General features: G+C 25.9%; 3 protein-coding genes across 4 annotated transcripts; 1 reads left to right on the forward strand and 2 right to left on the reverse strand.

Moving 5' to 3' along the window:
- Positions 1 to 1,081: 1,081 nt before the first annotated feature.
- On the reverse strand, positions 1,082 to 5,013 carry LOC129611771 (tetraspanin-13). 2 transcript variants are annotated; one of them, XR_008697190.1, is made up of 5 exons: positions 4,810 to 5,009; positions 4,579 to 4,746; positions 3,860 to 4,207; positions 3,492 to 3,749; positions 1,105 to 2,942 (listed from the first exon to the last, which is right to left on the reverse strand). XR_008697190.1 is itself a non-coding variant. In XM_055525077.1 (4 exons), the coding sequence occupies exons 1-4, from the start codon at positions 4,873 to 4,875 to the stop codon at positions 2,847 to 2,849; spliced, it is 678 nt and encodes a 225-aa protein (XP_055381052.1). In that variant the 5' UTR covers positions 4,876 to 5,013; the 3' UTR covers positions 1,082 to 2,846. The 2 variants fall into 2 exon arrangements, 1 of the variants encoding a protein (XP_055381052.1); XM_055525077.1 differs by lacking the exon at positions 3,492 to 3,749 and having other exon boundaries at positions 1,082 to 2,942; positions 4,810 to 5,013.
- Positions 5,014 to 7,368: 2,355 nt separating this feature from the next.
- Positions 7,369 to 10,446, forward strand: LOC129611980 (tudor domain-containing protein 1-like). Its single transcript, XM_055525419.1, has 9 exons — positions 7,369 to 7,396; positions 7,588 to 7,789; positions 7,850 to 7,975; positions 8,035 to 8,109; positions 8,189 to 8,401; positions 8,467 to 9,394; positions 9,472 to 9,650; positions 9,766 to 9,968; positions 10,060 to 10,446. Exons 1-9 carry the CDS (start codon positions 7,369 to 7,371, stop codon positions 10,245 to 10,247), a joined length of 2,142 nt encoding a protein of 713 aa, XP_055381394.1. The 3' UTR covers positions 10,248 to 10,446.
- Positions 10,447 to 11,704: 1,258 nt separating this feature from the next.
- On the reverse strand, positions 11,705 to 14,095 carry LOC129612090 (V-type proton ATPase subunit B). Its single transcript, XM_055525583.1, has 4 exons — positions 13,949 to 14,095; positions 13,793 to 13,896; positions 12,134 to 13,395; positions 11,705 to 12,060 (listed from the first exon to the last, which is right to left on the reverse strand). Exons 2-4 carry the CDS (start codon positions 13,866 to 13,868, stop codon positions 11,923 to 11,925), a joined length of 1,476 nt encoding a protein of 491 aa, XP_055381558.1. The 5' UTR covers positions 13,869 to 13,896; positions 13,949 to 14,095; the 3' UTR covers positions 11,705 to 11,922.
- Between the last annotated feature and the right edge of the window lie 1,214 nt (positions 14,096 to 15,309).

A 15,309-nucleotide genomic window follows, 5' to 3' on the forward strand; every position in this document is an offset into this window, starting at 1 on the left:
TTCAGTATGACTAGAATTCACAAAATTTTTATTATATTTCATTAAAAAAATTAAAATTTTCAAAATTTTAAATTACAGTTGAAGACAAAATTAATATAACAATTTTCTTATACTGAATTTACTAATTCTTTTAATATCATGAAATGATATAACAAATCTAAAGAGATGACAAAGCACAACTAATTTGAAATTGAGAAAATATTTTTTCTAAAAGAAAAATATATTAAATTTATATATAAATGTTATATAGTATAACATGTATATACAATTATTATTATTACTATTATTATTATATACATAGTTATTGGAACATTTTTGTATACTAGAATTTCCTTTTTTTTTTCAAATTATATTCCTTTGACATAGGACATGATATGCTTATCAGTATAAAGGAAAAACAAAAATTTTTAGGACACGCGCACAACTTTTAATTCATAAAATATATTCTTAAACATAAGTGTTATACTACCCATGCATATATGTAATTATAAATATTATTATGTACATACACATATACATATTTTCTTTATCGAATTTACATAATGTATTACTATAATAACGGTACTTATGTATGTACATATACACATATGAATAAGTATAAACATACATTATACATTATTAACTTACTACATACATATATGAATTTTTATAAACAAAGTATACTGCACTATACTATGTATATCATTTTGTTCTAGATGTAGAACTGTTTTTTACAAGCATAACATACAAGATTTTGAAATTTACTTAACATAGAATTCTTGTACATTTGTAAAAAGCTTTCAATTCAAATTTAGAGCTTATTTTAATATTAGAAAAAAAATTAATTTATCATAAAATTATTTTAAATTTTTGTTAACCACAAAATTAGTTAAGTTAAATTTTTCAATAGGGGTTTTCAGAAAATTTATGTACTTAGATGCTTTTCAAAAAAAACGTTATAAACCAATAATCGAACATATAAAGAATGATAATATACATCTTAGCTTATTTAAAAGACGTACGTTCTTAACGTTAGAAGCTGTAACTCGAAAGTTTTTTTCTACTTTATGAGCTTTAATCAAATACTAAAAATGCAATTGAATAAGAAAGAAAGCAAAAATTGACAAAATCATTATAAAATATTTCAAGAAAAAATATTTAACTGTTTTAATGAAATATAGGATGAAGTGCATAAGTCTTATCTGTTCTAATGAACACTTCCCTTTTTTAAGACGTTAAAGTTCTTATTTCATAATTATTAGGAACCTATGAAATTAAAAATGTATTTAAAAAGTAAAAACTAAAGTATTACTCATTCTTATTTCATATTTATTTTCATTCCATGTTTTTACACTTTTTGAGAATTTAAATCTTGAAATTAATTTTTGATTTTTCCTACATACACAGTTAAAAGTTCGGTCCATACAATTTAAAATATTATTTTTTTTTTTAATTTTTTCTTTTAATCACAGCACATATTATATGCTAAGTAAAATTACATTTGTATGTCTATACATATACATTTGTTCGCACAATTTTAATATTATTATGTAAACTTTTTAATATTCATACAAAATAACTTTCTTTTTTCGTTTTTCCGTATTTTGTTTCAATAACTTTTACTCTAATAGAATTATTTTTTCTTATAGAATATATTTATTTAATTTGAATGGGCTTTTATACCAGTACATATTAAGCGACTTATAACATTCTCTTAAATATAAAATATTTGGGATAAATAAATAATCTAATACACATAATATTATATATTCTAATGTTTTAAAAAGATTTTCTCAATTGTCTATACATTTTCTGTAAACTAACTTTTTAAAAAAAAATAAAAATTATTTGAAAATATACATATTATATTAAAAGAAAGCAGCTCGTGCTCATCGTGTATGTAATATTTGAAACATAAAAATATAAAATTTTATTAAAATTCTTAATAAGAACAAACAATACAATTATTTTAATATATTTTAAAAACAATTTTTGTATTGGATTTAAAAACTTGCATTGGATATTATTTATCTCAGCTATCTGCGGTTTGAAAATGCAAAATATAGGTATGCATATTATAATTATGTACTAAAATCAAAATTATATTGTGGCAGTTTTATCATCGTACTGAATCATTTAATTAGTAATAAAATTAAAATTTATGTACAACACATTTAATTAGAATATAAATTTTAATGAAAATAATAGAATGAAAATGTATGTGGCAATCTGTAACAAATTGAAATAAGTTATTTTTTGTTTAAAAAAGTTTAAGATAGGCTAATTAATATTAGTTGCTTTGGAGTCCAAAAATAATTTTAAAGACTCCAAAATTATATGAGCTTTTCATTGATTTGAGTAACTACAAACTTAAAATTAATATGATTAGCTAAATGAAGATAAACCCATGAATATTATTTATGAATATATAAATTTTAACCTAAGCTATAATAATTTTTTGTGAAAAAATAGTATTGAGAACTTGCGAGAAATTGTTCATTTGGTATTTTCTTAAAACATATTGTTAATTTAATAATCTTTAAATCTACAAATTGAATATTTAGCAATTTTTAACATCATTTAATATAGTACACATTATAATCTCATTTAATTCGAACCCTTCTTACGAAACTTAATATGAAAAAAAGTAGCCTTAATATTTTTAAAAACAATAAGCTTTTTCCAAATTTATACAAATTAAATAATAAACATAACTTATTTTTTACTATTATACTTTCTATATAACATATTATGTAAAAATGAAAAAAAAAAAACTTGTAAACTTAAAATTATATTTCTACGTAATTAAATAAATCAGCCTTAATGAATCGACTACTAATTGGACTCTTCTCATATTTTCAAAAACTTTAATAGTGATAATTATGTGGGAAAATTGCACGTGCTGGTAAATCATAAGGATCGTGTAGATTACGATAACGCCAAGTGATGAAAACAGCTAAAACCTAAAATTAAAATAAATTTTTAATAGCTGTTGTAAAAAGGTGTTTCTTATATTAACATTTCACACATTTAATTAGAATATAAATTTAAATAGAAATAATAATATGAAAATGTATGTATGTAGCATTTTATTTTACGAAAAAATATGTAAAGCAAATAAAAAATTAATTATAATATAACATAAAAGAAACATAAGAAATTGCCATTTAACTTTCGAAAAATATTTTTTCGCAATATCTACAAAATATAATTCAAAATAAATATTTGCAATATTGAGTTTTCGTACTATCTTGAGGAGTTGTTATGAACATAAATGCATTTAATTACTATGTCAAAATAAAAAGCTAGAAAGTAAAATCAAGTGGAAACTAATTAAAATAATAGTTTTAACTTGAGCTACACAATGTAAGAATTGTAATATATATAACAGTGATTTAAAAGCAGGAAGTGCAAATTATTATGTTAACCATAAATAAGATATAAATAATATAAAAATATTCAAGAATTTCATATAAATTATTCTGCATAATAAAAAAACATGTATTACCAACCCTTAAATATCGTTCTGTAAATTTAATAAACCTTTTTCCAACACTATGGCTTAGCATTATATTTGTCAAAATGTCAAGGACACATTTGTTTTTTACTTATAAATAATATTTTACAATATTGCATGTAGTTAGAACTTTAAAAATAGATTAAAAAGACATTAAATGAATTTTGTTTTGCAAAAATTAAAGGAAAGCACTTGGCAATCCTCTAGGATCTTTTTGATTACGATAACGAACGGTTAGCCAAACGCCCAAAAACTGAAAAATTTTATTAAAAAATAATTTTTTTTGTTGCAAAAATTTAGATGCATATTTTGTATAAGGCACTGAAAAATTGTCAAACTTCGAATGGAAGTTTATTTTATTACCTCTGTAAAACTGAAGAATAGCCCAATGCCGCCACACAATTGGAATGCGTAATTAATTTTGTCTTCCAATTTCATTAAGCATGGTGGACAGGAACAGGTACTTCCTAAACCGAAGCAACATTTGCGATTTAATATTTCACATGATATTTCCATAGCAGGATCTGCACCAGTCACAGTCTGATTAAACCCGCAGCAATTAAAAGTTTCTTGAACATCTTTTTTAATTGAATCTGGAACACGATTCCAACCTTCTTCTGCTAACTGCTTCTGTTGATCAGAATTTACAGCTAAACATGAGCATGCGATCGAAAATTGTATTAAAAACAACATAAACAAAATAATCATATACTATTTCATATTATTAAGGAAATATTTTTACTATTTTCGTTTCAGAGCTGCAATATACCTACAAAAATTTGTTATTCAAATCAAAATGGTTTATTATTTGGTGATAATTTGTTATCTCTAAGTATTTTTCAATTAAAATCTAATGCGTAATGAAATAAGGTGACCTTTAAAGTCAAATTACTATGATAAGAACTGGGAAGGTAGGTATGTAATCAAACATTTACATATTAAAAAATTGTATTCAAAAGAAAAAAAATATTATAAGTGTATTTGATTTACACAATCGTAAAAAAAAAAAAAGTAACCAAAAATTCTATTTAAGAATACTGTTTGGTAGATCCTATACAGTTCTACAATTCTTAAAAGGATACAAAGAATAACATAACTTGGTGATGTTTAACTGCTCCTGCCAAACCAAGAATGGAGATCATTATTAATATTACTCCACATGCTAAAATTCCAGATACTATTGGAAGATTTGTAACAATTGATGCTGCTTGACTATAGACTCCGACACAAATCAAAAGAATACCGACCATCTAAAGTGTATGAAAAAACTTTAGATTTTATTCCTTAGTTTAAAAGAAAAATCAATAACTTACTATGTATAGCACATTTAACGCTATTAAAGCGTTTTTTGAACATTGAAATCCCCCGCACATTTTCATATCACAATTGAAAATAAAATTTCATCAAATAAAATCTAATATTTTTTTTAAAAAAATTTTTTCCAAGACTTTCGAAAGATTTTAATTTCTCTCTTTCTTTCTTAAATTTATTTTTAAAAAAAAACTAAATGTCATTAGAAAGACAGACATTTATTCTGCTAGTCTTTACTTTTTCACATAACTTCTACTCTACATTTCCATCTACAGGCATTTGCTAAAAGCTACAAAAACATAAAAATTTTTTAAAAGTTAACTACGGTTTCTAACTGTGAATTTTCTGACGGCGATTTGGTAGTTTTTACTTTTGCTTTCGCTTCGTATGTATATAGAGATTTGCAGCATTTTTATCAATCTTAATCTCAAAAACCATTATATGTAATTATATATGCATTTTTACAAAAATGTATAAAGTTTATGATTTTATGAAAGCAGAACGTTGCGATACGAAGACTAGTGACAGATTGGAAATGATGAGTAATTTAATTTTACTAAATGAGGATAATTCAAGTCTAACTGCTAACCTACATAAATGGACACGGCATGAGGCAGTTTCATTTATTGCTATAAAAATATATTATGAATGGCGTTTGCATAAAACGTTAGCTTGTTGATTTTTTAAGTACTGAAGTTTATTCGTTGGTAATTGAGAACATTTGCGGCTAAAATATATATAAGATAGCATTTTATGTACATACCTCATACTAAAATTTAAAAACTTTTGAAAAAGTTGGTTTCAATGAGAAAAAAAACGAAAATATCAAGCACATCATAACAGCTATTCGCACATTCTTCAAATGAAAAGTCAAACACCTCAGAAAAACAAAATTTATTAGGGTTAAATGATAGTATAATTCGTGGGGCGAATAAGTACTCGAATATGTGCTAAAATGAGATCATGCTTCGCACACAATTAAATTCGCTGAGAAAAAATCCTTGCTGTCGAGATTCCCAATAAATGGCATTTGAATAAAAAGTTAAACAAAGTTCATAATGTAGGTTGGAACACATTTTTTCAGAAACTTAAAGTTTAAATGAAAGTATGTTTTCATTGAGTGTCGATTTAGTTTATTGGGATGAGTAGATCAGTAGTAGTACTGAAAACAAGAATTTAAATATAAGAAGGATACGATGATATAGAAGAGATCAATCAAATCCACTAAAGATCCCAAAGCGTTTACCTACACAGTAAAGTTCGCCCACATTTCTTTAAATATATTTGCAGTATATTTTTACTGAGGCCGGATGTGTTTCACCAAGAGCTAAATCCGGGATATTTCCCATTAGTACTACTAATTTTGCTAACTGCTCCCGATTTGTTCCTTTTTTAACCTGAAAATCTTTGAATTAGTATATTTTGTATACACAAATGCTACTATTTTTTTGCCAACCAATAATACTTAAACAAACTTTTATTACATGCAATATATATTATTTATTAACAGAAAGTTTTTTTTAATTTTTAAATATGAATCCTTTTTATAGATTCATATTTAAAAATTAAAATTTATTTTGCTACTAATGTGTTTCCTTTTTTTTTACTAATCTTCATCATAAAGTCTCTTAAAATAATAAACTATCAACTGAAAATCACAACAAAATTTTGAAATTTCCTTCTAGTCACATACAATTTTTATTCGCTTAGTTTTGACATTTCCCTAGAAATAATTTTACTCGCTTCGCGAACCATGACACCATTTAGGCGAATCCGAGAAAAATTACGTTCGCCTCAATAACTTCAATGAAATACCACGTTAGCGAATGATAATAGCAAAATGTCATCTCTTGCAAAAAAAAACATTTGATTTTATTTTTAATCTTAAGGTGTGTATTCAAAATATACAAATGGAATTTATACGACACATGAAAAACATGGTTATTATGGACAAATTCAATTATAACTGTAACAAATTTTCGGCGCCGTTTCAACTTTTTATCCTCTAACACTAAACAATGCACAACACATACTTCGTACAATAAAAATGAACAGTTAATACTATTTCCACCATATACTTTATGCATATATTTTTCCTTGTATAAATGTTTCATTACGGAACACCATAACATTCCACTTATTTATTTTTATTTATGTATGTTATTTTAGTTAAAGTCAATATTACAAAAATATTTTAAATCTCTAAAAATATTGATGATTTTATTAATCGGCAATTTGAACTTTCAAAATTTTAAATTTTTCAAAAACAATTTAATGAAATTCAAATTTTATTTGAATACCAATTTTCGTGATTTTATAGTCGGTAATTAAATTCCTAAAATTTGTATATGTGAAGGAGTCAAGTGAATAAAAAAAGTTTTGAAATACGATGTAAACACAATCGTGTAAACAGTGCCAATAATTGAACGAGTAACAGTGAATAAGTGGCTTGACATAAACACGTAGCTGACAAATAGAAACATATTTTTGTTATGTCAAATTTGAACATATTATTTAGATAAATGCAGTAGTGTCGCTTGTCAATTTAGATAGATGCAGTAATGTCGCATGAAACTTTAAAACTGCAAGGTAAGCCAAATTATTATTCGGTACAAAAAATATATTGAAATAGTTAGCACGAGTTTTAATAGAAATTGTTTTTCTAAAAATATAAAAAGATTTTTTACATACTTTTTAAAATTAATGTTAAATATTTTATATATAGTTCTGCTATTTAAGTAAATCCATTATTAAAAAAAATATGGCTACATCAATTCCAGCATCACGATTAAAATCATCTCAAGAAATTGAAAAGGAAAAACGTATGTTATGCATAAAATTAGTACCAGCATCTTTGAAAGCAGAAGATTTAAAAAAAATTCTTGAGAAATATGGTAAAGTAAACTTGGTTAAAGATCTACCATCAGATTTAAATTCGAGCCTTAAATTTCCTTACCGTTTTGCTGAGTGCCCTAATATAAAGTAACAACTTATATACTTAATTTTCCCTCAACCTCTAAATTCTAAATAAATTTATTTCAGAGAAATGACGGCTATCATACATGGCATGAAAAAAGATGCGTCAGGTTATGTAGTAGAAGAGAAACAGAAAACAAGCACATCGAATAAATCCAACAGTAGTGGAGATTTAGATTCTGATAAAAAAAAGTAGGATAAGGTATATAATTAAGATGAAATTAAAATTACTTATTATTTTCTTTATTCAGTACGTCAAACAGAAAATCCCAAGATAAAAATTTAGATTTTCAAAAGAAAATAGGAAAAGTAACATCTGAAAATAAGTGAGTATTGCTAGATAAATTTAGTCAACTAAAGACAAAGTAAAAAATTTAATATATTTACCTACTCCCAAAAATTTAGAGAGAAAGAAAAATATTCAGATCATAATAACGTTAGAGGAGAAAATCAGAGTAAACAGGAAAGGGAAAATATTGAAAATTCTAAAATGTTTAACTGCTTTTTATGTGGTAAAATGGCCAACATGTGCTGTGAAAGATGCCAAGAAGTTTACTGCAGTCTAACTTGCCAAAATAAAGATTGGAGAGAACACAGATATGTGTGTTTTAAAAAACCGTGAGTTCCTTGTATTATGTTTTACAAGTCACATAAAAGCTACATTTTTATATTGTTTTTTTTAGTGAGTTGATACATATTTCACAAATAGAAAATTTTCGGAAGAATAACACCATCCGAACGGTAAAAAATGACCAAAATAATCCGCCGGTCAGCAATAATATTGGAGTCAAGCACATTGCTAAGTTGGACAATAATACCTCAAAAAATTCGAAAGAAGCAGAATTTTTAAAATCATTAAATAATAACATTGAAACTAAAAAACTTGTAGGTCCCTTGAATACTTCAGATAAAATTAAAATAGATAAAAGTCAAATGCCGGTTTGCAATAAAAAGCCTGATGAAACAATAAAGCAAAAGAGTGAAAGTAATAATATCTTGAACAAAACCATTGAAAGAGCGCCACTACCTAAATCTGGTACGCCGGTGATCATGACACACTTTGATCAACTAAACCGCATTTATGTACGTTCAAATGAACGGCCAGATAGTGATAATTATGTGGAAGCAATAAATTTTGTAATTGAGTCCGCAAAGAGTTCAAATTATTTATCTTCAATGCCTAAAACTAAAGATATGGTTATATGTGAATTTGAAGGTGACTGGTATAGAGCTCTGGTATTGAATCCGATTGATGAAGACAATATTTTAATTGGGTATATAGATTTTGGGAACGCCGAAACTAAAAAACTGTCACAATTAAAAGAAATGCATCCAGACTGTTTCAATTTTAAAAGATATCCATTTGGTGTATCACTTAAGGAAGTTCCTGAAATTTCTCGAGAAAAAATGTCAACAAAATGTAAAGATTACTTGCAACATATAATCGATAATTTAGTGCAATTAAGAATAAGTTACACAGAAGGCGAAAAAGTTGGGCACCTTCCGCTAGTGGAACTATTTGAGAACCAAAGTAATCGATGTGTGAACGAAAAAATTAGAAACTTATTAAAAGAAAAACCTAAAGACAATTTAAAATCAGTATTTTTCAAGGTAAAAATATTTATCTTGTTCATATATTGCTATGTGTTTACATTATTTATTTTCTAATTTTCTAACATTAATTTTAGGATTTGAAATGCGTTAAAATTGAGCCTGGAGAAAACAAGACACTTATTATCTTAGATAACTCATTCATTGAAGCTGGATTTTTGACATGTGTTCTAAAAACAAATCTTTTGGAAAATGAAAAAAGTGCCGAAATTTTTACAGAGTTGGCTTCAAAGGATCCAAATCCCTATGAGCCAATGTAAGAACAGTCATATTTTTTTTTAATATTATTTTTGAATTAAAAACGTTGTTTTTTATTTAAAATGTATTTAATCATATCATATTTTAATTAATATAATGTTATTTAACTGTAGAGAATCTGAACTATGTTTGGTAAAGGTACGAGATAATCCTGAAGTATGGTACAGAGCTTCATGTGAAACAGTTTTGGAAAATGATAGATTAGAATTGTTGTTGGTAGATTTTGGCAATATTTGTGAAGAATCTACTTCAAATGTAAGGAAATATCCTATCGATTTAAATATACCATGTTTTGCAAACATGTGCTTCATTAAAGGTAAGAATAATTCAAATCCTACAATAATAGGTATGATAATAACATTTTGTTCATAAACTCAACGTTTTTTCCTTTTTCGATTAATTATTAGATTTAATGGAAGACATAAATGAAGACAATTTTAATAATGAGACAAGATCAAAACTCATGGAGGTATTACCAAATTTTACGTTTCTTGAAGTATCTAAAGTTGAATTGATTAAAGATGACGTTTATATCACTTTACCTGTACAGACTATGAAAGAAATTCGAGAAAAAATTTCTACCATTGATAATTAAAATGGCCCTTTGAAATATTTGTTCAAAACAAATTAAGTATTTTTTTCTGTATTTCATTTTTAAAATTTGTAATATTTTAATTCTTATATTTTTAAATCATGTTTTATCTTAATGAAATATAAATTATATATAACGTTTTTAAATACTTATTTAAAGCATGTAAGTGAAAAATATTTTAATAAAAGTAACGAATTATTGAGAAAAAATTTAAAAAAGAGTTTTAAATAGAATTAGAGCTTTCTTGAAAAAAAAAAACGCTAAACTCGAAGTCGGGTACAAAATTGTCGGGTTATGTAACAAAAAATTGTTTTAAAGTTTGTTGCGAAATTAGTTCCAATACCTTTTTTTACATATTTTATTTTTTGAAAGTTAAATTTAGATCAGCATTTAAAAGGAAAAATTTTAAAAGTTATTTTTTTATAACCTTGAATAACCTAGTCATTCACATACAACTTGAAATGCTTTAAATTATGTTATGCTTTATTGTTCACGGTAATTAAAACTTGCAAAACCATTAAAATTGCAATATCAAAATATATTTTCAAAAAATAATCAATTCACAAACTTCGCCTCATTCTTTTACAACATTTGTCAAGTACATACGAGTAAGTATGTGGTTCTTTTAGATTTATAGGACGCAAATTCCAATTGCAAATGATCAACTGTTATATGTATAATTTTGTCAACACTTGAAAAAACTTGATTTGTGTGAAAAATTTCGACATTATTATTTAATCAGCTAAGAATGCATTTAAAATCATATTTTTATTTAAATAAAATCTCGTTTTTGGAATATAATGATAGACAAGTCTAGAAACAAGTTAAACACATTCATTTTCTCTAATTTATATTTATTTTATACATTTTACTTAACATATTTTATTGTTCAATTTATTTGATATTTCAAATTACTTCAAAAATTTTACACGGTTCGTTTTATTATAATATACATTTAAAATTATTTGTTTATTTTAGTAGGGTCTATTAAAATTTTAAATTAAGTTATTTAAAATTTTAATATTTTTTTATGAACATCTATAAGTTATTTAATTTTTTTTACTGAATGGAATGATTTTTTTTATTACAAATTTGAAATCAATTTAAAAATCAAATTTAGATTTTGAAACACTTGAATGTGCTAATTTTTAGCAAATTTTAAAATATATTATGACAATAAAATACATTATTATTATTTTTTCAGTTTAGGCAAATTTTTCTCGTTAAAAGGCTAAGTATTATAATTAATTAAAAATTTCTAAATGAATTCATAATATGGTAGAGAAATAATGATTAAAATTTATCTATATCTTAAATAATACATACAATGTATATTTATTTAAGAATCATTATTTATTTCATACAATTTTAATTTGGTGATATTTTGATTAGTTTTCATTGATTTTCATTTTCGATTTTTCCTAGAATCTAAAGCATAATAATATTATGAAACAGTAACAACATTTTAAGAAGTATTTATAATTATATTAAATAACTTTCACATATTGTCTATTAACAAATTAAGTAATACAATATCTTTTTAAATTTTATATTTTTCACAAAAATTTTATTTTTAATACACAATCTTCAAAAAAAAAATGTATGTATCTTATTTTTGAATTGGGCTTAGGATAACACATAATAATAAAATTTACATTACAATCTTCTTGTTTAATGCTTAATGGCGGGAATCTCGAGGATAGAATTCGGCCAAAATTGATGCTGGAATTCGTTTCAACATTTCCTTAGGGAAAATACGTAACAATTGCCAACCGATGTCTAATGACTCAAATACTGTGCGATTTTCATAGTTACCCTGAAAATATCGTATTTTTTTATTAGTATCAATATCATTCGTTGATTTGGCATTTTTTGCAAAAAGTTCATACCTGAGTAATGAAGTTCTTTTCAAATTTAGATAAGAATTCCAAATATAGTAAATCATCAGGAGTTAAGGCTTCTTCACCAACAACAGCTTTCATGGCTTGTACATCCTTTCCTATAGCGTAACAAGCGTACAATTGATTTGAAACATCAGAATGATCTTTGCGTGTCATTCCTTCTCCAATAGCAGATTTCATTAAACGGGACAATGATGGTAACACATTAACTGGAGGATAGATTTGTCTGTTATGTAGTTGGCGATCAACATAGATTTGGCCTTCAGTAATATATCCAGTTAAATCTGGAATTGGATGTGTAATATCATCGTTTGGCATAGTTAAAATTGGAATTTGAGTAATTGAACCATTTCGGCCCTCTACTCGTCCTGCCCGTTCGTAAATTGTAGCCAAATCTGTGTACATATAACCTGGAAAACCACGACGTCCGGGTACTTCTTCTCTTGCAGCTGATACTTCACGCAAAGCTTCAGCATAAGATGACATATCAGTTAAAATAACTAAAACATGCTTTTCGCATTGATAAGCTAAAAATTCTGCAGCTGTTAAAGCTAAACGTGGAGTAATGATACGTTCAATTGTTGGATCATTAGCTAAATTTAAGAATAGACAAACATTCTCCATAGAACCATTTTCTTCGAAATCTTGTTTGAAAAACCTAGCAGTTTCCATATTAACACCCATAGCAGCAAATACAATAGCAAAGTTATCTTCATGATCGTCTAATGCAGATTTTCCAGGTAATTTTACGAGACCAGCTTGACGACAAATTTGGGCAGCGATTTCATTATGCGGTAAACCAGCAGCAGAAAAAATGGGAATTTTTTGCCCTCTGGCAATTGAATTCATTACATCAATAGCAGATATACCGGTTTGAATCATTTCCTCTGGATAAATACGAGACCATGGATTAATTGGTTGGCCTTGAATATCTAAAAAGTCTTCTGCCAAAATTGGTGGTCCTTTGTCAATTGGTTTACCAGAACCGTTGAAGACACGCCCTAACATATCTTCAGAAACAGGTGTTCTTAAAATATCTCCAGTAAATTCGCACACTGTATTTTTCGCATCAATACCAGAAGTACCCTCAAAAACTTGAACAACCGCTTTAGAGCCACTTACTTCCAAAACTTGCCCAGAACGAATAGTTCCATCACTTAATTTTAATTGAACAATTTCGGCATATTTTGGAAATTTAACTTCGTCCAATATTACAAGAGGACCATTTACACCAGAAACTGTTTTATAAGCTATAAAAGAAAAAAATGTCAAACATCAATAAGCTATGACATGTTTGCATAATTTTTTTTTTTTGATCAGGTGGTAGGTATATCACATGACCTCCTTCAAAAAATTAAAAGTATTTAATAATTCTTTAATTTAAAGAAATTTAAAAAGCTGTCTTACAGACTAAAAGCAATCCCTTAAACTAATATTGTAGTAATTAAAATTATAAGATCCAAAAAAACTTAAAAATTTTATCATTTTTTGGTACTAAAATTGATTTTATCGATCGCAATTTTTCCAACTGATATACATATAAATGGCTGAACATATAAAAATTGTCTATATTTATGAAGTTTGTAATTTTAAGCAAATAATTTAAATTTTGATAATTATTTTAATCAATTTAGGTGAAATACATACTTAGTCTCGGCTGGGAAATAAAATCTCTGGAAACAGCCAATACGTGCTCCCTTTGTGCTTGCTTAGAAGAAATCATTTTGCCAGGACGTTTTATTTAAATTTTTCTAGAAAATAGTAACTTGCAAAACGTTTTGAAAAAAAAATTAAAACAGTTACCAGTAAAAATCAGCTGCTTTCGAAAATTATATATTAAAAGTGTTTTTGCTCCCTATTTCTTATTAGAAGAAATATATGTGGAATAAAAATTTTCACAAGATTGACGTTAAAAGTCATGTGACATTAGTGCTGCCAGCCTTGAATTACATGATAGCTCAGGAAAATGACAAACCACTTTTGACAATTTTAATATTATGTACTTCGCTAATTTTTTAATATCGCACTGTTCACAATAACATTAAATTGAAGTTCACAATTGAATTTCCGCAAAGACAATTTATAATTTATTTATAGCATTTTTATTTTTATATATTCACTTTGGTACAGAATTTATAACCACTTGAAATAATCGTCTCTGCTATGGACATATATATATATATATATTCTTTGGTAAAATAATAAAGTTAGGTTCATGAAACATGGCAGTTGTATGTCAATTTTATGTCACATATATCCCTGAAGTTTTGATGGAATGGCTTGACGGAATTTGGTAGCTGGCACACAACTCCAAAAGCAAATTTAAAATATTCGAAAAAGTAGTAAGGTATAAGATAAAGTTACGTTCACGAAACTTGGCAGTTTTGTGTCCAGTTATAGATCCAGTTATAATTACATAACGTACTTGGTATACAACAATTGAAGCTAAGTATTTCAAAAACAAATTTTAAACTCAGATTGCCAAGGTGTAGGTTATAATTCGGTCGGTTTATACCGACATGTTGTTATATCGATATTGTACTATCAAAGTACAATATCGAAAAACAGTAACATACACAAACGTAGTATTCAAATTTTGTTATTATACGTGTTTAAGGAAAATTTTAATTTTCAAGGAACTTATAAAATTTTGAAAATTAAAATTATGCTTAAAAATCTAAAAACGACCGTCTTCAAGCGGTTTCAAGCTAAATATTGTAAGTCAAGTCCATTTGAAAAAATTATTAGCGTGGCTTGAAGATCAACTGTATATACGCGGGTTGAAAAATTGAAAATGATTAATTGATGTCAAACCTAACTCAATTTCAACTAATATTATCTGTACAATATATACACAGATTGAAATTTGAAGTCAAGTAGCCGATCCGTAATCTAAATAAAGTAATAGTATTAATGTTGAATTTATATTAGGCCTAATATTATGATATAACTGACACACATCTATTTAGTAAATATATAGAATATCATAATATCGAAATTACACGTCCGTCAGTAATATTATCCACTTATAATTAAAATTCGCGTTCGAGGAACTTAGAACGTTGTTTTACTAAATGTGCATAAATCAACCTTAAAATAGTTTTATATAAAAGAAAATTTTAATTTAAAAAAATATTAAGGAATAAATCACAATTGAAAAAATT

The sequence above is a fragment of the Condylostylus longicornis genome, unplaced genomic scaffold (assembly GCF_029603195.1).
Source record: "Condylostylus longicornis isolate FDR11 unplaced genomic scaffold, ASM2960319v2 ptg000055l, whole genome shotgun sequence".
Lineage (NCBI taxonomy): Eukaryota > Metazoa > Arthropoda > Insecta > Diptera > Dolichopodidae > Condylostylus > Condylostylus longicornis.